The sequence below is a fragment of the Charadrius vociferus genome, unplaced genomic scaffold (assembly GCF_000708025.1).
Source record: "Charadrius vociferus isolate BGI_N301 unplaced genomic scaffold, ASM70802v2 scaffold62, whole genome shotgun sequence".
NCBI lineage: Eukaryota > Metazoa > Chordata > Aves > Charadriiformes > Charadriidae > Charadrius > Charadrius vociferus.
The window spans coordinates 1,649,927-1,675,410 of NW_009647419.1; the positions used below are offsets into that span (position 1 = coordinate 1,649,927).

General features: G+C 38.9%; 1 protein-coding gene across 1 annotated transcript in view; it reads left to right on the plus strand.

The window, feature by feature from the left end:
- CRIM1 (cysteine rich transmembrane BMP regulator 1 (chordin-like)) overlaps positions 1–25,484 on the plus strand; it is a 189,598-nt gene that overhangs the window by 137,269 nt on the left and 26,845 nt on the right. The window contains exons 10-11 of the mRNA XM_009880437.1: positions 6,836–6,964; positions 22,505–22,661. Of these exons, the coding sequence (XP_009878739.1) occupies positions 6,836–6,964; positions 22,505–22,661 (286 nt within the window). The remainder of the gene's footprint in view (positions 1–6,835; positions 6,965–22,504; positions 22,662–25,484) is intronic.

A 25,484-nucleotide genomic window follows, 5' to 3' on the forward strand; every position in this document is an offset into this window, starting at 1 on the left:
CCCAGGTCCTTCTCCTCAGGGCTGCTCTCCAGCCATTCCCCGCCAAGCCTGTATTTGTGCTTGGGATTGCCCTAACCCAGATGTAGGACCTTGCACTTGGCCTTGTTGAACTGCATGAGGTTGGCTTGGGCCCACCTCTCCAGCCTGTCCAGGTCCCTCTGGATGGCATCCCTCCCTTCCAGCGTGTCTACCTCGCCAAACATACCCTCTGTTTGCCTGATTTTGTTGATTGCTGTCAACCCACACTGTGTAGTAGTTTGTTATTATGTCACTGGCAAATGTGATGTGTTTGGGTCCCTTTACACCAAACGTTGGTAGGACTCGCTGGCTTTCAAGCATACATGCTGGGAGCACCAATGAAGATGATGAAGAGGAGAAGTCAGACCTGTATCTGCTTAGCTGGAGTAACCATTGGGCTTGAATCAAAGTTACTGAACCCAGGTGTTCAATGCATACTTTTGCCATACTTTTATGGAAAGGAAAAATGCAGTAGTTTTCTTATAATAGGGATAGCTTTTTTCCCTTCTGTATGGACAGGGCAACATCTATGAGTGGAATTAAAAACTGGAATGATTGAGTAGTGTGAGATACCTGTCCCCTTATTTCTAGTACTTTTGGGTTAAGATACATGATGGTCTAGATTTCTAACAGTCAATTAGAAACAGCAATAGAAGTTACCTATTTACTTTTAAAGTCATTTGTGTTTAACAACGTTGTATTTAACAACATGCAGAAGAAAAAACTTAGAATGCAATAGTAACTTCCCTACTTAAAACCAATTTTGTGAAAGCCTGGAGTAGGTATTTCCCTCATGTGGTATTACTGAAAGTGTGAAACAAAACCTGTTTTGAGTGAAAATATTGCATTCCAAATGAAACAAAGCAAAGAGCTGGTTTTAAGTGTTTTTCATATAATAATAATACTACAAATAGCTTGCCAAGAGGTGAAGCATTGGTAATGTATTAACTTAAAGGAGGATAAAAAATGAGACTGATTAAAGGTGGTTGTGGCTGTCACTAAATAATGCTTCAGAGAGAATTACTGTTATAACTGCCTGGAAGAAATTTTGCTTCTTAAATAAAAAGCTATTCTTTAAGTCGTTAAGTAGATTTCAGAGAGGTGGTATTAGGCAAACATGTACTCTTATTGCAGAAGGAAGGTAATCAGTGCTTGGCAAAAGCATACAGAAATCATCAGAACTTGAAATGTTTATCTTTGGATTTCAGTTCCCTGATTAGGATCCATCAAGGATATTGCTGCTTTCAGTGGAAATGTCCTGACTTTGTGTGAAGGTGAAATTCATGGAGTCATGCAAGTTGGAAAGGACTACTAGAGATTTTCTAGTCCTACCTCCTGCTCAAAGCAGGTCCAGTGACAGCAGGATCTCAGGGCCTTGTCCCAATTAAGTTTTAAGTGTTTTGAAGGATGGAGATCCCACAGCCTTTCTAGGACTCTGTCATGGTTTGACCACCCATGTGGTTTAAAAGAAAGAACAAAACAACTTTTATCAAGTTGCAGTTTCCCATGTTCACACTCGTGTTCATTGCCCCTCATCCTATCCAGGAGCACGTCCAAGATGAGCCAGGCCTTGTAGCTTTTTTACCCTCCCATTAGGTATTGGTAGCCAGCAGTAGGATGTCCCGCTCACCTGCCTTCTCCAGAGTCCTGGTCTCTCAGCCTGTCCTCGTATGCCACCTGCTCCAGGCCCTGACCACCTTGGTGGCCTGTGCTGTACTCACTCTGGTGTGTCAGTGTCTCTCTCCCACTGAGGAGCCCAAAGCTAGACACTACTCCAGTTGTGGGCTCACAAGTGCTAACTAAAGGAGAAGCATCACTTCCCTGCACCTGCAGGCTCTGCTTCTGCTAATCCAGGTCCCTCTTGTCCTTCACACAAACCAAAAGTGAACGCTTGGTGCTCTCATAATACTTGTGGCTTTGCAGTATTACAGTTAAGTGGAATTCCTCTTCATTTTCTGATACAAATGCAATGGCCAGAGTTCAGATTTTGAACAACTAAGAGTATGATAGAAGGATGGGTATAATTTTTCATTCTGGCACCAGCCTTAGGGAAGATTTTTTTTTTCTCTTTACCATCAACTAAATAATTATGTAAATGAAGTCTGCAAAGTTAAAAGGAAAAATAAAATCTTCAGTGAATGGTTCATTTTTAACATTCAGATAAACAGTAGAAGTCAACAAGATTGCAATAAATTGTCTCTGGTTTTTTTGTTTGTTTTTATTTGTTTTCTTTTCCAGGGCTTCAACAATCAATGGTGAATTTTATTTTTTCTCTTCTTTTTGATAACTTGAATTGATCAAACTGTGTTTGTTATAAAATTCTAATCCTAAGAAACTTTTTTTTCCCCTGGTCTCACTGAAACATGGGTTCATCAGTTTCTCTCCATTTCTGGATACTTCAGCTGAGCATTATCTTAAGACCTCAGTACTCATCCAAGTACAAGATCTGTATATGTGGCACAGTACTAGACCAGGTTGGCCATCCTGTGTTTGTGTGTGTGTGTTTATATATATGCATATTATTTCACTTTTTTAACAGAAGAAAATGTCTGCTCTTTGTAATACAATCTTTGTCACATCACTCATAGGGTGAGTGGGATGTCTCAAAAATCAGAAAACAGCAGAACAGAGTGGCCTAGGGATTGGTTTTGTTCATATTACAAAAGTATCCTGCGTAGAAAAATACCAGTGAAAATATGGTTTTATTCCACCTTGACAACTTCTTTTTTTTTTTTTCTTCTTTTTTTTTCCTGACATCCAGTTTTTGTGTTGGTACTGCTAATGCAGGCTCTGTAAGGGCAAAGCCAACTCCAGGCGTTACTTGGATGTCACCATCCTCCCTTCTTTCCCCATAAATGCACAGTTTGAGTTCAAGCTGGGATGAATGAGATTCAGGGTTTTGATCACATACCGTAGTATTTTTCAGTGGACCAGTCAGACTGATGGACAGACCACCAGTGGCTGAAATATCCACTGTGGATTTCAAAATTTTTGAAGTCGTTTTTAAGTAAATGGCAGTGTAAAAAATTAATTCAAAGATTTTTGTCAACCTCACAGCAGGCAAACTAATAATCCTCTGCGCTGAAATTCTGCATAGAAAGTATCAGGCTCAGAGAGAGTATACGGAAGCAAGATGTTCTAATAGAAATCTGCATTTAACCTCATACAGGAGCACTTGACATCAGCAAAATCTGTGCTGTATTAAAAAAAATCCATTGTTTTCATCCAGACTCTCTTCAATCCTCTTCTCTTTATTTTCTTCTCTCTTTCTTTCTACGGTATAGTTTTATGGTTGGCAGAGCACACAGACAGAAACAGCACCCGTTTTTTCCCACCCATTGTCTGCGCGTTTGTACACTGCATCTTTCTTCTGCCGTTTCTACCAAGAGCAGCAGCAGTGCAAGCCTGGCCCAGATCATGCGGTGGTACATGCTTTTTCAAGCTTAGCTACTGCTTGCCTATTCAAATAGCCAGAAGCCTGGCAGAGCAGAGCTGGCTTTATTTGTTGAGTCTTGTCTAGCGAAGTGAAAAGGGCTGATTTTTTTTTTATTTTATTTTTTTTTCTCCCCATCCTCCCCTCCCCCGGCTGCATTTTTGCCCGCGTCGGGGTAGGGAATGAAATTATTTCTTTTGTCCTCTACTTGCAGCTCATTGAGAAGCAGGCATGCATACAAAATTACTGTATCTCAGGGCTTACCTTTAGGGACAAGAGGGAGAAAAAACAGATTTGTAAGCTTGTCTGGAAACCCTGAGGATGCTGAGAGTAGACACGAAAGTGGGAGGCAACAGAATAATAATACACCATGAATAGAGGACTAACAAAACCCTTTCTAATTAATAAAATGACAGTTTGTCTCTTGTAAGAAACGTTACTGGGTGTATCACGGGGGCTAAAAATTGCCACAACGCTGTGTCCAAGACACGAGAGCATCAAAACACAGAAGTATAGGTTTGAAAAGCCACCAGGAAAAATATATAACAGATATCGTCTGTTTGTTTTTTTTTTCTAGTTATCAAATTATACCTGGAATTAAAGAGAAACTATCTTGAGGGGTGAACTTCAGTGATGGGGGGAGGGGGTGTGTGAAACACAATCCTGTTTCTCTCTAGGTTTAGTTTACACCTAAGTGGATCAAGGAATACCAACCCGCTTTTCAGCTTTCAGTGAGTTTTTTGTGGGTTTTTTAACTACGTATTTTACCTAACTGTTCTGCAGTCAGATGGTGATGCTACAGTCGTCTTTGGTTCTCCAGCTCGTGTTACTGTCTGAACTTTGCTTTGGGTAGCATTAATAATTCATGCAGTTTGTAGTGGTTTTAACTACCAGTGAGTATAAACATTACTGTGGCTTTTCTGTCATTTGAAGTGTAGGGTTTGGGCTGGCTGACCAGTAACCTGAATGTAGCCTCAGGGTAACTCTTGTATTCTGTTTTTTTGCACGTTTAGGGTATTTTGGTTAGAGAATGGAGTGAGATAGGAAAGGAGGTTTTCAGAATAGGCACCAGATGCAAAAAATCAGTTTGTTTGCAAAACTAGTTTATATATTCTGAGTCCTAAACAGACAGGATTAATTAATGGAGTTTCTGGAATATATCGTATTAGTAGTATATATCAATATGCTCTTGATTCCTAAACTGATGGTTTGTTGAAGTTGCAAATGTTAAATATTAAATATGAGTATGATTTAGTCAGTTAGTTTACTGAATTAACTTGAAAACAAATATGAAGAGTTCACTGAGATTAAAAGAAGTCTACTTTGGGAATCCATGGATTCTAAAATACATTGCTTATTATGGTTACTCTTCCATACTACACGTGCAAACTCAGAGCTGTGAAATGAAGATTTCATAGAAATTTATAAAATCTCTCCTTTGACCTCCAACTTAGTGATATGTATTAAACACTTAGTAAAAAACCTGAAAAAGTTTTAATTTGCATTAGAAGATATTTGAGTGGTCTACAGAAAAATGGATGCCATTATAGAAATTTCCAGCTTGTATTTAAACAAAGATTGTGGTGGTAGTTTATATTCATATAATGTGTGCAGCTGCTTTTCCTACAAAAATTACACAAGCAACAGAATTTAAATGTTACTTTGAAACTTTCAGAAAAGTGAGGAATCTGAACTGTGACCTCTGAGTTAAATTTGAAGTTGTCTAACTTTCACTGCAGTGCCTTTCATGCAGTTTTTCCCTCCAAACTCTGTACTTAGCTGACCTAATTTTAAAAGGATTAAAAATGTTCATCCGCTGTATAAACTGTTGTGAAGGGAAGAGTAGGGCTGGGAAGAAGCTATGAAAGCTGAAAATTGTGAAAGACAATGAAAGCACAAAAGCTCATTCTTGTAATAGGATAACTTTCACTTGACTGGAAGGCATGGGTGCAAAAGCTGCCTGCTGTACATGGAGCCAATAGGCACAGAAACTTGTATTTTGGTTAACAGTGTATACTTCTAACAACTTAATCAATGCTAAGTATCGTTTTGCCCTCCGTCTGAGAGTAAAGACTAGCTGCCTTTAAATAAGGATGGAAAATCTGCCTTTCAATGTATTTGGTTTGAGGATGAGAGATGGCAAGATGTGGCCACCTCCAGTCCATGAAAATGTGCATACTGTATAAAACACATTATGGTTTATTACCCTGATGGGTAGTATTCTGTTTCTCCGTATTTTCACAATTTATCAATACATATGTTGATATTTTTTTAAAAATGTCATTTCCTTTAAGTTTTCATTTCTTGAAATGGAGGAACAGGATAAACTCAAACAACTGAAACAGTGCAAAGAAAGCTCACAGTTCAGTAAAAGTCATGCCATTTCTTTTTCTGAGTGCTTAGTATAATGTTACTTGATGCTCATAACTATAAATTTGATGGTTCTTAAGTGTGTGAGTTCTATGAAAAACACGAGATAGGCTAAATTAGCAAAAAGTCATTCAGGAAAAGATAGGTGATTCATTCCTTCTGTATGCTGTTTTATGATGGTAGTGTTGAGGTTCCATGTTATTTTCATAAGTCTTTGGATAGTTTATTCTAACAACTTTGTATACTAAACCACATTAATGTTTCTGGCTACGATATGCATTAAAACAAATTTTATGCTTCAATGTATTTACATGGTTTCCAAAAGTAAGTCTTATACTGTTCATAAATAGCTAATAATTGGCAACAATATCCTCAACTTCAAAAAGCATAATCTGGTACTACAAAGTAAGAAGTGATGTTTTCAATGAATAGACATGTTAAATGGTTTCCAGAGATCTTTCACACGCAGTCTGTCTTATGTTTGCTTTTGGTATTCAGAGTCTCTTCTGCTTTAAATTTCAGTAGGAGTGGTCTTATTCACACAGAGAAAGATTTGGTCTACTGAGTCACATGCTTTGATTTGCAGCTTGGTAGTATCAATCCACTGAGCTTTGAAAGCTCTGTTCAGTTAATAAAGTAAAAAAATTTGTATGAAGTTTTGATGAAAATACCTTTGGAGAAAAGTGGGCAAAACAAGTATTTTATATTTGGTTTTAAACTGCATATGCAGGAAAGCTGATTTCATAGTGAACAAAAAATGTAGTATTTTTTTTCCTGTTTCAATGTTTCAAAACTGTTATGCAGCTTTATACTTTTTGTAATGAGTGTACATCACTTCAAAACAAAGTCTGTTTCTTTAGTTGTTTCAGAAGTACCAAGAATGTTCGTTAATCAGAAGCAAAATTTAATTAAAAATTATTCTCTTTGTTGCATTCTGTATGCCTTTTTGTGAACTTAATTAAAATACTCAAGTAATCTCAAATTTATTCATTTTATTTTTTTTCTTACCTTCAGAACCAACATACATCACTATAGGTCCACCCACCTGTGAGATTTTGGTGAACTGTACTTTGACTGAAAAAGACTGTATCTATAGCTTCAAACTGGACCAAAATGGTTGCCGCATTTGTCAGTGCAAAACTAGTGAGTATGCAAAAATACAGTGGCTTCTACCTTTTATATTAAGCTGTATGTGAAAACGCTAGTATGCTGGTTTTTCCATTCATAGTGTTGATTATATGTTGTGTTAGTATGTATGTGCTTTATAGTTGTTCATCTTTAAAGGATAGATTCCTGATTTCTGACACTGCTTGTTTGCTTGCTTAAAATGTGTTTGGAGGAAAACCTAAAATGTCTGAATTCAGGTAAAAATTAAAAACTAGGTAGAAAAGGTAATAATTTGGAACTTAATATTCATTCAGACTTTGAGAAGTCTGATAAGACTTCCACATTTCATTTTCCTCTGCATATGTAAAGAGCTTAAGAGCATCTAGGTTTGTGCACTTCAAAAACTCCTATTGCTAGACAGCCTATTTTCAACTTAGCTTTTTTTCCTCAAAACTTAGGATTTGAGGGATAAATGTTTGAAAATTATACGCTGGGGTGCGTGTGGGAGCGTGTTTGTATATATACAAACATATCCATATATAATTTTATTTCTGTAACATATTCTTATATTTATATTATATATGTATAATACTTTAGTTAGGATTTATGCAGGCTTTAACATCTATTGCTTCCCCAAGGAGAATCATTGTGCCTTGTGAGAACTTTGTGTGCATCAGTGAAGCAGCAAAAATGTATTTTCTGTATGTGTTTCCTTAAGAATTCAACCTTTACAAATGAAATATAAAGCAAGGTCAGGTTGGTTGTTGGAATTGCCCAACAAAGGGCACCTGTGGAGTACTAGTCTCAGCTGCAGGATGCATCACTCTGGCTGCCAGCCCAGCCCTAGGAGCGGGTTTAAACTCTCTTTGTAATTTTATTGTAGTCCTGCAGCTTCCATGTAGCCTCTGAGGCTTTCACAACTAAAGTATTACTCTGTTCCTCTTCTTTTGATTTCAGTCCGCCCGTTCTCAGCCACTTTATAAACCAATCTGATTATTTTAGGGGTCCCCAGTAGAAATGATCAAAACAAAATTCTTAATTGGTACAAACTAAAGAGTTTTTGGATTGGATTGGTATTTTGCTTAACGGGCAAGGAAAGGGTTTGTCCTGGCTTTTTAAACGCTTTTTCCAGGGAAATGTGCATTTTTGATTTCCGTAGGGTAAAGGACAGGACATTTTAATAACAAGTAAATATATGGCAAGCAATAATGTCATTATGGTAATAGAGAAATAATACCTTTGATTACAAGCAGTGTTCATGGCAAGGGTGACCTTCCATAGATTACATCCAAGCTGTCGCATACACACCTTACTTAGTTCTTCCTAAGGACAAAATTAGAAATGTTAAGTTCTGCTTTTAACACTGTAATTTGATTTTTCCTTCTGTTTTTTATTGTTGTTAAATTGATTGGGGAGTTTGACACAAACAAGAAGATGAAAAGACTCGGCAAATTTCATCATCTATGCCTATGCATGCAATCCTTTCCTCCAGTTCGGTGCACAGGAGACCCATCACTCCAAAGGATCATTTCTTTTGTCCTAGATTACCAGATTGCACGTGTGCACATACCACATCTCAGGAAGTCTCTGTTCGTGCTTGGACTGTTTCTGATTAAATAGTGCTTAAGAATCTATCTATTCAAGGGAATTTTTCACTTGCCAGATTTGCTTGAAATTCTTTTCATATTGCAGTAGCAAACTCTCTGGAGCAAACTTAATAGTATCATTTGTCTGTCATCTTTTTTTCAGTTAAATAACTTGAATTGTAGATTGCTTAAAAATCTCCTCAGTCATTCAGTTGGGGGAAACCTCTATTTTCTAAAGAAGTGAAGAAAAATAACAGCCTGAAAGTCTTCATCACTTGGTGGTTATCAGTCAAAATGACAGAAATAGAATTTTTCTGCCAAGTAATGTCTCTCGTTTGCAAGGCTCTGGACAAATGAGTGTGTGAGCACTGAAAAGAAAGGAGTTTTAGGTCAAATATGCTGAAAACGCACTGCGCTAGTTCTCTGCATTTTGAGATCCTACGTACTTTCATGTCCAAACCAGTTTAGTTGCATCTTGGCTCTCTAAGAACGTGAGAATGTGTATTATCTTTAGCTCGTGTAGACTCATGTGGACTTTTGGGAACATCATTATCTTTATACTGCACCTACTTGTTTCTTGCTGGTCTAAGCTGCTCGCCTGGGTCAGATTTAAAGTGTCTGAGTAAAGGAGGCCCACGTGCCCCCCATTACCATTCGAAGTCGTCGTATCATAATTCTACTAATTTCTTTCCAATAAAGTTTCCTTTGTTGCTATTTTTTCTAATATCTCTGCTGAAGATTCATTATACTTCAATCTATTTCAGCCAAAATAAAAGCAATATGACAAAGTGGAAGAACATAGAGTAAAGCTGTAAATTGTTCCTCGTTATTACGTTCATTTACATTCCTCTATCCAGAAATCAGTACAGCAGGTTTCTTAGAAATAATTTTCTAAGTACGATATCATGAAACTTGTTTGGTGCTTTATTGTAATTTAGTTTCAAGTTTATCCAGCTTGACTCAAGTCAACTACAGAATGACAAGGAAGAAAGAAGCAAATCATAACATTTTTAGAATACAATTTTAATACAAGTGGTTTGCTTTGTCCTTTACCCATCTTCCTGTTTTTTGCAACAAATGCAAAAATATGCTGTAACAACATGCAGTGAAAACATACAAGCTGTAGAGTAAAATAAAATAAGTAAAAAACCAAAACAAACAAACAAAAAAAAACCCACACCACCAAAAAGCAGAGGCAGACCACAGTTGTAAGAGAAGACAGGAAGAAACTACCACTGTGCAAAGAGTGAGCACAGATAGATATGGGGAGAAAATTACACTGAGTAGAGATGGAATCACAAAGGATGAGGGAGAAGGAATGATCATACTCACTCGGGAGCGTATAGAAGCCAAAAAAGCACTACATGAGAATAAAAGGAAAAAAAGTATAATCCAAGATGTAGGAAGAACCTCTGCAAAATACCAAGAATAAAACTGAAACAGTAGGAAAAACATTAAATCCATTATCAAACAAACCAAAAAAAAAAAAAAAGTAAGGTGATACAAGGACAAGACACAAATAGAAAAAAGTAAATAAGCAAAAAATTGTTACTTGTTAGGATGCAGCAATTCCTATTGTGCCTGGAGTGTCTAGGCCTTTACTTTCATAGGGAAAACTTAGGGGAATGAAACAAGAGCAGTGATCAGATTGTTGTGAGGCAGAACTCCTCTTGCTCCTAAGACGACTAACGGGCCTGCTGTGACTGTGGTAACATGAGATTTAAAATTTGATAGTTGCTGCTGGACACTAAATCATTCTTCAGTGAGACTCTGCAGTGAGGGCCAGCATTTGATTCTATTTCTGGCCTTGTCTGTTCCCTGTATTATACTCATGAGAAAGAAAACGCCTTTAAAAATCTCTCCTGCAACTTAACCTATAGCGTTTTACCCCAAATGAGCTGAATGTGAAGTACTGTCCAGGGTATAACTGTGAGCATGTACGACTTTAGTATTTTTTAACCTTTCAAATCTTACTAAAAGTGAATGAAATTAGAGCATTGCTGTCAAATTTTAAAACTGTTTGCTTCATTTAGAAGGCTTACCTTTGCAGTTACAAGATGCAACTGTCATGCAATTTCTTTAATTCCGGACTGCTTATGGAGAGATGCAATTGTAGAAGCTGAGATGAGTTGTTTTCCCTGCACATCATAGTGCGTCATCATCCACTTCAGGTTTTGCACTCTTTTGTCTGTCAAAGCAAACCATGAAGTCACTATTCAAAAATCAGAAATCTTGGCATATTATGTGTTTGCACAGTTCTCTAGACATTCAGCCACCCCTTCCCCCCAAACACACTCTATATAGATAAAGAAATATTTTTTGGAAGGGTGTTGACACCTTTTCCTTAAGTGAGAAGACAATGTATTCTACCATGGAGTTAAAAAGGAGGTACTATCATTCACTCTATTCTAGCAGACATATGTAGCATGGACATCAATATTCTGGCAAGTCAAACCATCACCATTTATAGCTGATGAAGCGGAGTGCAATTCCAAAGTAGAATTTGGGTTTGGTGACATGGGACTTAGTTGCGTATGTGTTCAGTGGTGGGATTGGAAAGTTTGAGAACACTTAGGTAGGTGCATCTATCAGCTGTCTATAAATAGCGGTGATTAAGGCTCTGAAAAAGTGTATGGAGTGGCAATGGGAAAAGGCCTAAGAAAAACTTTGCAGGGACTAAATGGGAGAATACATCTCAACTACTTTTTTTTGTGTTAAATCAGCAGCAGTTAGAATTTGGGATGTTTTTTCCTAACCTTTCACTCTTCCTAGCCAAAATTTGGATATTTCATTCCTTTATTCCTGTAAATAGTTCGTACTCAGGGATGTGTTCTGAACACTTCAAAACTCTCCCAGTGTTAATTTTGTCTATTTAAATAAACATATTTTATGTTTATTTTGAGACCAAACTAAGGTGGGACGAATAATTCCACACTAATCATGCAAAATGTACTCTTCAGACAATGCAAAATTCCTGAAAATAATAAAGTAAAATATAAATTAGGTAATACCTTTCTAGTTTAGTTACAATTATCTCCCATTGTTACTTTGATTTAGCAACAAATTCAATGGGAAAAAAAAATATAAAAACACAGACAGCCCAGGTAGGTTCCCTTAGTGCAAGGAGAGCTCATCTTGGATTTTTTTTTTTTCAATAGTTTTGAAGACCTGGCAGAAAAAAGATGTTTTATTATCCTTCTGCAGTGACGTGAAAGGGAATAGCTATTATACATTAGACCTCAGTTAGTGAAAAACAGCCATGGAAAATTGGGCATGAAGCATGTTTCTTAAAAATTTAAGGCTTAGATCAGAAAAAAGTACATATTCTAAGTAGTTTAGAAATACTAACTCTAAGTACACATGTGGAAGATAGTGGAAGTGCTCCCTGAAGAGGCTGAAATTATCATGAACTACTCATGCCAAATGAGTATTATCTGTCTTCTCACGAGAATGAAAGTCTTTGGCGGGGATCTCTGAAGATTACAACAATATATTGGTTTTAGTAATGTTTACAATATATCTAATGCAATAGAAGCAGATAAGACCTTTGCTTCACTTGACCTGTGGGGAAAAAAACAACCCAATGTGCTGCTAGAAGGTTTGTGGAAGCTTGATCATTTTCTAATAATTCCACCTTTGAGATATCACTACTACAAATCCATTTTCATGAAGTCATGTGTTGTATGTGAATCCTAGAGTTGTTTAGAGCAAGTATCCAAGCGGGTAATTTGCCTCAATGGACTCATGAGATTATTTTTTTAAACAGGGTTTTCTAGCATCACAGTGCCCAGTCCCTTCATTTTTGCCCAGCTATTGTGAATCGTGAGTTAATTCTAACGAAAGGAGGGAGGGTTAGTGTGGATCTGTGGAGGCAATATATTCAGAGAATTCCAGTTACTGATAAGTAACCTAGTTTTCTCCTTCATAAATTTGCCTCCCCAGATCCCCACCCCTGAAGATTAACCAGCAGTAGCAATCCACACCGAGAGGACGGCTGAGGAGTGCTTAATTATAAAGGTACTGTGAAACAGTTCTCCTGATATGATCTAGCCTCAGCGTCAAGAAAATAATGATGGTAAAGGTATGTAGCTAGATTTGTGTAGCCATGATACAAATTTTCAAAATAAATGGACACCAGCCTAAGCCAAGTTGAAATACTGACATAATTCTTGTCAAGTATCTATTAAATTCTCTGGCAGTTATTTTTTATCTGTGAATTAGAGGACTGAAAACAAGAAGTATTTCAACAGGCTATGCATCTCTAGAATGCACTTTCAAAAGTTTTTAGACTAAGATGGCTTTTGGTCTTTACAGTACAATCATCAATGTGTCCATAGGTAAAATAATAAATTTGAGAAAAATAAATATCCCAGTTTAAGAGCTTAGGGGTTTTTTATATGCCATATATATGCTAGAAGAAGGAAATTGAGAATTCTTTTTGTAAATAAGTTAGTGGGAATTACAATCAAGCTATTAAAAGTTCAAACAGAAGACCCTTTTTAGACATAAACATGCAATTACTGGAATTTATTTTTGTTTACTTTTCAGTTTGATTTTTGAGCAAAATTTTGTAGCACTCCAAATATTCATAGGCTCACGCAAGGTGGGCATGTGAGCACTCTGAAATCAGGAATGAATCATGCATGTGATGGTTTGAATTTAGGCCAAAGAATTGTGATTCTTTTTGTTATATTGCCTCTGAGATACAGTACCTGAGAAGGAGAGGTTGCGTTGTATCTGAAATAACTGACTGCTGAGTGAATCCTCACAAATGCGAAGATTGCTAACATTGCATATCCTGGGACAGAATTTTGGTGTTGTCTTGTTTGCAGGGTGGGACCTGGACTGTATTAGGTCACATTGATATATCTACTGCTCTTACATGCTGATTTTTGTACGTATCTTTCCTTCCTTTAGCAGCCAGTGACTTGGTCTTACAGTGGTCCGACAACCTTTTAAAACAGGTTGATGTTAGTATTAGGAATAAGATACTTAGTGGAAAAGCTTTTTGAAACACCAGATGTTTTGCGTGCAGTGTGCTGTGTAGATCCTCACCATTTCTTGATCATCGTCTCTTCTTAAGACAAGACTTTCTTCTTCAGAGGCTGTTGTCCCATCCCCCATATCCCAAACAGATTCCCCTTGAGCAGCATCATGCTCTTCTGAAACTCTAGTATTTGGTTTGTTATCATCTGTGTGCATGAAACAGTTTGTGAGTGGGTGAAGAAAGGGGGAGAAAGAAGTTGTTTATGGGCAATGGTGACCAGGCTTAAAAACCTTGGTGCTGATATTTGTTTGTTTGTTAATAATTCACAAATGGTTTTTGGAAGACCAATTCATCTTCAACTGTTCTTTCCCTTTCTACTTGGTTTTGGTTTTCAACAGCATCTTATTAAATTGATCCAAATGAATTCACTAATCGAAATTCACATATCCGGGTCAGCATATAACATGTTAAATTGTTGCGAACTACAGAACGAAGTATTTGCTAGAACTACAGTATTTAGAGGGGTCAAAATCTGTAAGCACTAGCTTTTGCCAGTATAGTGAGGTCTAGTGGAGACTGTGACTGGAAATGTGAATGTGTTGGTAACTGACTTTGCTGCTGCTTTTTGCGGTCATGGTTACACATGGAAAAGAAAACTGTGTGGTCTTGTTGTATGGGCTGGATTCACCGCGATCAGCATTTGGTGCAAGTTGAGTATTCCTTCCTAGCAGGAGGCTATTTTAATAATGTCGCCGGTTGAGGGCAAACAGCCTTGCCGTGATTATTGTCCTAGCCTTCTGCTGTACTGAATTCAGTTGAAATTCTTCCAGAATTTTATGTGGTATTTCAGCTACTGTCTGTCCTCACGTTAAAAAGCTAAGTATTTGTGGTAAAAATACAGTTATATTAGCCTGAGACATTCAGGAACACATTTGTCTTTTTCTAAAGTCATATCGCGCCAGTATCATTCTGAGATCAACCAATATCCGGCACCTGAACTCTCAGCGTGTAGCGCAGATTCTTGTTTATTCCCTATGGAGTACATGATTTTATACATTTTCAGTATTACATTTCACCTCACTATTATTATTTTATCCCCCTGAGCCCTCCTGTTACCTTGTGTAAAAGGATTGTTTTCTGTATTGACATTACCTCATTGATATTGCATGTTTCATGTGAAAAACTAATGAACGTATTTCTGCTACTCATGTAGAAGAACTCTTACTCTCCAGCCAGATACTTCCCTAAGCAGCACAGTGAGAGATGTCTTCCCTTTAACTGGTTTCCCATTCATCATTGTTTCTGGTTTAGTCTTCTAACTCCTATCTAACCATTAGTTTAGTTCCCTGGGTGATGTCATTGTAACTAATCAGTCAGAGAAATAAAGATGGTTTATACTGTGTGATTAGAAGTTTGATCCCATTCTGTTAGAACTGCAGTGATGTGCAGGTGCGTAATGCAGATGCCGCAAATTCTGAAAGGTAGTTTTCCTTCTGCATTAGCTTTTAAAATGTTTCCTGTCCTCTCCTTTCAGACTGTCTGATTACCCCAATACACTTTTGAAGCAGTTATTAGCCCAGTTAGGGCTGGATCTCTTCTCTGCAAATACGTTCCATGATTTGGGATTGAGGTTCCTGATTAAATTTACCTAAGCAGAGGTAGAAGAAGCCCCCAAACAAATAACCTCCTAACATTTTGCTGGAATAAATGTCCTCAGTTCATTGCAGTTGACTTTCATGAACTAGTTCTCTTTATTCTTTAGTGTTTGTCACTTGAAATGCAAAACCTTAGCAGAAAATCTCTTTTTTTCTTATCCTTTCATAACACATGTGTGAATATTTTATTAATGATGAATTTAAAGCTATAGCTAAGGCTATGGAAATATTGAATCTTTAGGTTTGCAATCTTTTTCTCTTTTCTCTTTTTCTTCTTTTTTTTTTTCTCTGAGAGCTACACACTGCTTTGTTAAATTGATGGTTCACTTTGCTTTCTGAAAAAAATAAAAAACTAGGGTTTTCAACAGGCCCAGGCAGCAGACATAAACTGCGTATGTGTACCAAATGGTACTTCAGTTTGAGACTGCCTGTAATGGTCATGTGTTTTATAATGTTTCGGTAGGAGAAATTTAGATGGTTAGATGTGAAGTCAGAAAGTGGACCAGAATTCACTTTCTGATTTTCATGACATTAAATTTCTTCATACAGAACGTTTTTCAAAAACTACTTAAAAGCTATCTCCATAGCTTGTAATGTCATGCTATCAGAAATTAAAGTAGGATAACATGTTAATAATTACTGTACCAGCAGCACACGGTGGCTATCATAAAAAGAAATGATGAGCGCTCGTAGTGGGTAACTCTGTTAAAGGGCACTGAGGAGCCCATCTGCTGCCCTGACAGGGAGTCACAAGAGGTCTGCTGCCTTCCGGGAGCTAAGGTCTGAGATGTTGCCGAGAGGGTGCCACAACTTGTCAAGAGCACAGACTGCTATCCATTGCTACTCTTTCATGTGGGCACGAGTGACACCATAAGCCAGAACCTGGGCAGAATTGAGGAAGACTACAAAGCCCTGGGTGTGCAAGCGAAAAGTATTGGTGCCCAAGTTATCTTTTCTTCCATTTTACCAGTTAGAAGGATGGGTGCAGCCAGAAATAGATGTATAATGCAAATCAACTTCTGGCTTCATGGCTGGTGCTGTTGTGAGGGTTTTGGCTTTCATGACAATGGGACATTCTTCGACAATTGTAGCCTGTTAGGGCAGGATGGGATCCGCCTGTCTAGAAGAGGCAAGGGAATCTTTGGCAGCAGGCTGGCCAACTTGACGAGGCAGGCTTTCAACTGAAGGACTCGGGGCATGGGGTCCAAAGTGGCAACACTCATGCCATTGCAACCAACTGGGGAATAAGCCAAGCCAACCAACGCCGCTGCAAATGTTTCTTACCTGCCTCTCAAGATGAGAACCAGAAACCAACCACCTCAAGTGTATGTATACCAATGCATGCAGCCTGGGGAACAAACAGGAAGAACTGGAGCTCTGTGCCCAGTCAGAAAGTTATGATAGCATTGGAATCACTGAAACATGGTGGATTGGACTGGAGGATCGCAATGGATGGCTATGGGCTGTTTCGTAAAGACAGGCAGGGAAGAGTAGGAGGAAGAGACACACTCTCTGTTAAGGAGAACCTGGAATGCATGAAGTCAACTATGGCAATTGTGGAAGCCCCATCAAATGCCTCTGGGTCAAGATCAGAGGGGTTGTCTCCAAGGGGGATCTTACAGTAGGCATCTGCTACTGACCTCCAAACCGAAACAAAAAGGCTAACAAAGCAATATTTTGGGTCACTTAAGTAAGCTTCAGGTCAACAGAACCTGGCTCTTATGGGTGATGTCAACTACCCAGACATTTGTTGGAAGAATAATACAACAGCTCACATGTCATCCATCAAGTTCCTGGAATGTGTAGAGGACTGCTTCCTCATACAAACGTTAGATGTGCCAACCAGGAAGGAGGCTCTGCTGGACTTGCTACTCCCAAACCAAGAAAACTTGCTTTGTAATATCTCAGTTAGTGATAACCTTGGCTGCGGTGGTTGCAATACTGTGGAGTTTGGGATCCTGCTGAGCATGCTGAAGGTTAGTACAAAGACAAAGGTTTTAGATTTTAGAAGAGCAAACTTCAGCTCACTCAGAGCTTGACTAGGAGAGATTCTGTGGAAGGATTCATGGAGCACAAAGGAGGAAGCAAGTGCTGGGAGTTTTTCAAGAACGCGCTCCTGGAAGCACAAAACCAGTTCATCCCCTTTTAAAAAGGTAAGGGAAGTAGGCAGAGCAGGAGACCCCCTTGGCTTAACTGCGAGCTTCTGAGTCCGTTCAGAAACAGAAGAAAAGCATACCAGAGATGGAAAAGTGGACAAATACCTGTTGAGAACTACAAAGGCATTGCCAGGTTGTGCAGAGATGCAGTTAGAGAAGCAAAAGCTCACCTTCAATTGAAACTGGCTAGAACTGTCAAAAACTACAAGAAAGGGTTCTTCAGGTACACAAACAACAAGCAGAAACAGAAGGAGAACATTGGCCTGCTGTTAAACAGAAGAGGTGAATTAGCCACCAACAATGCTGAAAAGCCAGAGGTTCTCAACGCTTTCTTCACCTCTGTAGGTTCTCAACGCTTTCTTCACCAGCACTGTTGGGCCCCAGGCCTTGGAAACAAAAATCCAGGTTGACAAAAACACAGACCCACCGCCAGTGGGGAAGAATTGGTTTGTGAACTATTACAGGAGCTTGACCCCTACAAATTGATGGGCCCTTGCAATATCCACCCGAGGGTGTTGAGAGAGCTGGCTGATGTCGTTGCAATGCCACTCTCCATATACTTTGAGAAGTTGTGGAGATCAGGGGATAGCCCAGAGGACTAGAAGAAGGCTAATGTTCCCCCCATCTACAAGAAGGGCTTAAAGGAGAAGAGGTGAATTAGCCACCAACAATGCTGAAAAGCCAGAGGTTCTCAACGCTTTCTTCACCTCTGTAGGTTCTCAACGCTTTCTTCACCAGCACTGTTGGGCCCCAGGCCTTGGGAACAAAAATCCAGGTTGACAAAAACCCAGACCCGCCGCCAGTGGGGAAGAATTGGTTTGTGAACTATTACAGGAGCTTGACCCCTACAAATTGATGGGCCCTTACAATATCCACCCGAGGGTGTTGAGAGAGCTGGCTGATGTCGTTGCAATGCCACTCTCCATATACTTTGAGAAGTTGTGGAGATCAGGGGATAGCCCAGAGGACTAGAAGAAGGCTAATGTTCCCCCCATCTACAAGAAGGGCTTAAAGGAGGATCCAGGAAAGTATAGGTCCATTAGTCTTCAATCCCTGGGAAAGTTATGGGACAAATCCTCCTGGGGGCTATCAGAAGTCAAATGAAGCACGTGATTGGGAAAAGCCAGCACGGATTCACCAAGGGCAAATAGTGCTTGACAAACTTGAGTGCCTTCTAAGACAAAGTAACCTGCTCAGTTGATGAAGGGTGAGAGGTGGACATTGTCTACCTAGATTTCTCCAAGGCTTTTGACATGGTTCCCCACAACCTTCTCCTAGAGAAACTGCTCTACCTGGCTGGGGAGCAGCTCTATAGGAAGGGACCTGGGGATCCTGGTGGACAACAAGCTCAATATGAGTTAACAGTGTGCTGCTGCAGCAAAGCAAGCCAACGGGATGTTGGGTTGCATCAGCAGCAGAAATAAAGAAGTCATTATCCCACTCTACTCAGTGCTTGTCAGGCCACACCTGGAATATCATGTTCAGTTTTGCTCTCTACTGTGCAAAAAAGATGTGGACAGGCTGGAGAGGGTCCAGAGAATGGCCACAACAATGATCAAAGGACTGGGAAGCCTGCCATATGAGGAAAGGCTGAGAGAACTGGGTTTGTTCAGCCTTGAGAAAAGAAGGCTTAGGAGAGACCTTATCATCATGTTCCAGTATTTAAAGATTGGCTACAAAGAAGATAGAGACTCCCTTTTTACAAGGAGTCACATGGAAAAGACAAGGAGTAATGAGTACAAGTTACTCCTGGGGACATTCTGACTGGACACAAGAGGAAAATTTTTCACAATGAGAACTATCAGCCATTGGAATAATCTCCCCAGGGAAGTGGTGGATTCCCCAACATTGGACACTTAAGATTCAGCTGGGCAGTCTGAACACTGACAGTGTTGGGCTGTCTTGTCTAGACTGTGTTTTTGCCAAGAAAGGTTGGGCAAGATGATCCCTGAGGTCCCTTCCAACTCAGTACTCTGTGATTCTATGATTCTCAGACAGCGTCATTTTTAGCATCTTATTAGAAAGACTGTCAGCAGAGGTCTGTGGAGAGTATTCTGATTTCCTCATATAACATTGACATAACACTAGCAAGTTCAGATGTGAACAGTGATCTGTATTAACTTCAGCACATTTTCCCTGTATGCTTGACAGAATTTTGATGGTATTTTGTATGTTCTTCAGTGTCCATTCCTGAGAGGCGGTGGTGTTTAGTCAGTCATCCACCCCAAGGCTCTGTCTGAAGAGCTTTTCTTTCTTGGCCACATAGAAAGTGAAAATTCTTTTGAGGATAACTCACTATGTAAAGGATTAAGCAAGGAAAATACTGCCTTGAGACTGGATCTTCTGGTTAGTACGTCAGCTGGCTTTTGAATTTTAAGTATATTTAACACCATAAGCTACTTGGGATAAGACACTTGTCTTCCTGCTTGTGTAGCACTATCCTAGACACCTTGACCCTTTTAATAATGTATGTTAACATAACACAGAACAAACTTGTTTTGCATCTCTGAAAAGCAGTTTTACTAACCAAATGAAAGCAGAAGAGAAGACTGAAAACAAAAACATATTTCGCTGTGAGATTCTGAGGAATCATTATTTTGCTGTCTTCTACAACTTCATACTCGAATCTGGGTTTTGCACTTTGACAGCTCTCCTTAATACATAATTTGGAGAGAAATAAGATAAAGAAATATGCCAACTAAAAAAAATGTTCTGGTTGTTTTAATTTTTATTTTTTTAGATTTATTTTTATTTTCAGCTCTTTCTTTCAGTTTTTAAGATACCTATTGATTTCTCCCATGCCTTTGCATTTGTACCTTCTTGTTCCTTGATCTGTCTTCCCTGAGCCTGATGTTTATGAACAACCACCTAAGCACTTCATCTCTGTGACAAAGTACGCTTAAGAAAATGAATGGTTCTAATCGATCCAGCCTGTGCAATTCAGGGATTATTCACTGATCAGTTCTGAGCATCAGCGGGAGATATCACAGCTTATACCATGTCAAATGTCATAACTGAACTTTAATCTTTTTTGAGATATTCCAGTGTAGGTGTACTTTTCTGTACATTCTTTATAAAGTTCAAGTCTAACTTTAAAAGTTATGACTAGCTTATAAAGTCATACGTCATGAAAAGTTTAATTTTACTATCACTACATGTTGTCAGGGAATAATTGTGTACAAACATCCTAGTCTAAAAGCTCGTAAATGAAGGACAAATTCCCATTATTTTAACTTGCTTCAAAGAAAGACCTTTTCTGTGTGTTATACGTAAATCACACTGTACCAGAGAAGAGTATCAGAGTTTCCTCTGTCTTACAATGTTTTTAAATCAGCATTAGTGGCTACGTATTAAAAAGATCTAGTATTCTTGATAGATCAGCCTGAACTCTATCCTACAAAAACAAGGAAGACTTCATGAACATCTTTGTATATGTGTTTGAGTAAAGTGAGAACGTGAGAAAAGGGTTACCATTGCTGTGCAAAGGTTAGATCTGACTGAGAGTAAATGCTTAAATCTTGGGGCATTACAACTCTGCTGACAAAGACAACCTCTAGAGTGGTTGTGAAAGAATCTGGCATTTCTTTTTCTGTATTCTGTGACAAAAAAAGCGTACACCCTTTTTGCTTCAGAGACCAAATTCACTTAAAAGTGGAGAGGTGGGAGCCATGAACCTGATGATCTTCATCCTACTTAAACTGAGAACTGTTTTTGGGGATAATAAGGCTCTTATGTTGCATTGTGCTTGTATGCCCAAATTCCACTGCAGAAGTAGGCAGTGAATTTGCCAGTTTTCTCTGAGGCTTCGGTCTCACTCTGAGGTACTAAGAAACATGCCTTCTTTACCAAATAAGCATTAACCTGGTAGAATGGGTAAGGAAACACTTAGCTTAGCCACATCTGGTTAAGTCTATATTTTGCAGTCTTAAATGCAGCATTACAAAAAACAGAAGAAAAGCATTTAAGTAAAGCAAACATTCTTTCTGTGGTCTGCCTTCAGTATATTACCGTGTTAGAGATATGAAGATTATCTTTGCCTCTCAGACCCACAGAAGTTGTGTAAGGAACAGAATAAGTCAAGGCACTGATCTCCTCTTTGGCAAAACCCTGTCCCTAAATGTTCCTACCCCTAAAGGAAAGTGGTCTTTAGAGCTCGAATGAGCAGCACATCTGGAGGAGTGCTCTGCAGCTGCCCTCTGTATAACCAGCACTTTGGAGTAGTGTGGATGTTTCAACTGGAGATCAGCCATCCTTTAAATATCACTCTGAAAGTTGGCCCTTTGTATAGAATCTCAATTATATTTCTCTCTTATTCTATTTTGATCTATTTGGCTATAATAATAATGTGTTTTGGATCCCTAGTGTAACAAAAAATATTTTCTGTCTCCTCTCACCTCTGCAACCAATAAATGAATTTCATATCCCAAAATATGTTGAGTGGTCTTTCTGGCACTTCTTTCAACAAGAACAAAAACTGATCATTCTCAAAGTATTAAATTCCAGTGAGAGTGAATATAATGACCATTATTTATCTGTACTGGAGAAATTGAGTTGCCAATAGTCCAGCATCTCCCTTATGCCATAAGGGGCTGATAAAACATGTTAGTGGACTTTGAGAGACAGGTCTCTTAGTTTAGCATCTCTAAGCTTAAATCACATCTTAGGGTACTACAGTTGTGTTTTTAAAAAGCAGGTCTTAATCACCAAACAGTTGACAGCAAACAGCGTAAGAAATAAAAGTTGTTAATATATTCTAACCTTTCAGTCCTATTTAAAATAAATAGAGGAGAAATAAAGATGCTCTATATTGAACAGAAACCTATTAAACCCATATAATACGTTGAAAGTATATATGATTTTAAATGTTTCAGTAAAGGCCAACAGAGTCATGGACATTGGACTACTTTGGCTGTGCATCTATTCACAAAATCATGTTAGTTTAGGATACCAGGTAGTACTCCCCAAGTTCTTGACTGGAACTGAAGACGTCCTGTAGTGTCTGCTCATTTGGTTTGGGTCATTAGTGGAGAATTCCGTCAAATATTTTAAAATTAGGACAGTCCAAAGGTAAGGATTATCAGTATTTAAAAATTTACGAAGTAAAAGGGAACAGAAGGTTTAGTCTGCTAAAGATGCATTCGTTTGGTATTAACAGTTTTCACGTTGTGATAACCTGCATGTGTCCTTCGCAGGGGAGGAGCTGTGCACCGGCCTCATTTCGGGCTGTTCCTTGGACTGTTCCTTTGGCTTCCAGACTGACGTCCACAACTGTGAGATCTGTCAGTGCCGACCGCGACCTAAGAAGTGCAAACCCATTGTATGTGACAAGTACTGTCCCTTTGGATACTTGTACGTATTCTCATTCTGAAAGCATATTTAATACAATCCCTGTACTTTTTGAAAATATGCAAAATCCAGTGTGTACTTGTGCTTGCTTTGTGGCAAAGCAGGGGAAAATGTAAGAAAATAGAAATGTCGTTACTTGATGTAAGATTAAAGTATTCTTCAAAATGGATTTTGATCAACAGATTAAGAAACAGCAACTAAAAAAACAGCAGCAGATTATAAAAGCAAAGCAGTGCTTAAATTTTTTTGAAGAACATCTGATGATCAAGATGAAAAAGCTACTTACAAGTAACGTCTGTTGCATGTAGCTTTTTGAAGTTCGGTTTGCATGTTCTGCTGTGATACCCTTTCATTTTATAGCCCGCTTATTTTAGTCAAATGATTTTCTAATCTTTCAAGGTTTTTTAATGTTGATATGACAGCAAACTAGTTTTAGTGAGACATTTCTGGTAGTTACCTTAAAGGATTTGTGAAGAACAGTACAATCTCTTATCTAATTTTTTGTAAATGTGTTCAAAACCTGTATTGTTGCTGGAGTTCTTTCTCCATAAAAGGAAATATTTGCAGTTTTTATTCATTTGTGGAGCAGGTGGCAAAAACTAAGCAGATCTTTTGTCATGTAGAAATTTCTTAGTAACCAGACTGGTGTCTATATATATTTTACCAGTATATTTTCATAGAATCGTAGAATGGTTTGGGTTAGAAGGCACCTTAAAGGTCATCTAGTTCCAATCCCCCTGCCGTGGGCAGGGACATGTTCCACTAGACCAGGTTGCTCAAAGCCCCATCCAGCCTGGCCTTGAACACCTCCAGGGATGAGGGATACACAACCTCTCTGGGCAACCTGTTCCACTGCCTCACTACCTTCAAAGTGAAAAATTTCTTCCTGATATCTAATCTAAACCTGCCCTCTTTCAGTTTAAAGCCATTCCCCCTCGTCCTATCACTACATGCCCTTGTAAAAAGTCCTTCCCCAGCTCTCCTGTAGGCCCCCTTTAGGTACTGGAAGGCCGCAATAAGGTCTCCCCGGAGCCATCCCTTCCCCAGGCTGAACAGCCCCAACTCTCTCAGCCTGTCTTCCTAGGAGAGGTGCTCCAGCCCTCGGATCATCTTCATGTGTACATGTGTTCATTCTGTGTTACTGCCTGCTTTTCATAACAGTCTAATTTCTACCTCATGGCAGCAGATCTTCAGATAATGTTCGTATGTAATTTGTTTTCTTAGGATCTGTAATGAAGTTTACTAGTGTTGCAACTCTTAGTGCTTGATACTAATACTCTTTTAAAGTCTGGTTCATTTCAGAGTTCTGTTTGACACTTATTCATAAATGCTGCAAGTTTTATAACAGTAATCTATAGTGTAGTGTGTCCTTCTCTTAGTATGCAGTTTTACTAAAATTTGGAGGTATCAAAATAAGGTAGAACCTGAATTACCAGAGAGGTACCAGAGAATTAGAAAAAAAACATCAAGCTGTGACATAGTGACATTCTCACAGATTTAATCAGCTCTGCTCATAGATGGTCCCAGTGAAGAATTTATATTCTCTCCAGTTGTGCTACCAAAGTTTCAAAAAAAGGAATACCAGCCTTACACTTTCCTTTATTCTTCTTGCTGTTCTTAGCCAGAGTGGTGTTCCACTTAAGTGAATACAGTGCTCTGGTTCTCCCTCTTATTGCCCACAGAGCTCTTGCATTGCGCACAGTGCTGAACAGGAGGTGGCATTACATCAAACAAAAAGCACACTGTATCCCACGGAACAATAATGGCACAAATATGTTGCAATACACAGCCACGTTAGAAAGGATGCTTGGCTTGTATCGTTGAGGCATCCCTAGTGTAATTTGAAAATACCTACATAATAGCAGCCCAGCAAAACAAAGCAAATCAATACCATTTAATAGAATCCTGAATCTATTACTTGAGATACAGAATTAGACTTGCCTCGGGTTAAATAACAGAAGTTTTTGCAGGAAACAGCACTCATGAGGGCGATAGGATTGAAATAGAACAAAGCGAGGGGGTGACAACAAAGATAAAGTCAAACTTAACTTCTGTCCCCCAAACTCAATTTTTATTATGTGAGACAGGAAAAGTAAGAATTTTAAATTCAAGAGTGGCTGAGAGTTCTTTTCAGTTGCGCAAGCGAGAGAAGGGAGGGTACGAGGTGGATGGGAACAGTCTTTTTTCAGTGGTGCTCAGTGATAGGACAAGAGGTAATGGTCACAAGCTTGAACATAGAAAGTTCCTTCTTAACATAAGGAGGAACTTCTTCACTTTGAGGGTAGTGGAGCACTGGCACAGGCTGCCCAGAGAGGTTGTGGAGTCTCCCACTCTGGAGACATTCAAAACCCGCCTGGACGCCGCCTTGTGCAGCCTGTTGTAGGTGACCCTGCTCTGGTGGGGGGTTTGGACTAGATGACCTCCAGAGGTCCCTTCCAACCCTGACCATTCTGTGATTCTGTGGAGCAGGAGGGAAGTTACAGAAAAGGGATGTCAATTTTGTCATCCCCAGAACTTTTGCCCAGTGGCTTCGAAGGCAAGGATGACTGAAGATGGGTAGCAGAATGAAAGAAGCGTGAAAGATTGAGCAGAAATAATGATTGGTTAGATGTCTCAGTTTATAGATAGGATAAAGCTGCTTACATTAAGGATCAAAGGAGTAAAGTCAATTAAAACAAGTACAAAGCATGCAGAATTGTTTAGATACCATCCGAGAGAGTGAAGTTTGATCTGTGCCATTGAGCAGGCACAAAATCCAAGATAAAGTCTCTTAAAGCTGGGAGCCAAAGATGGTATTGGGGTGTCTGAAACTTTGAAAATTCAGCA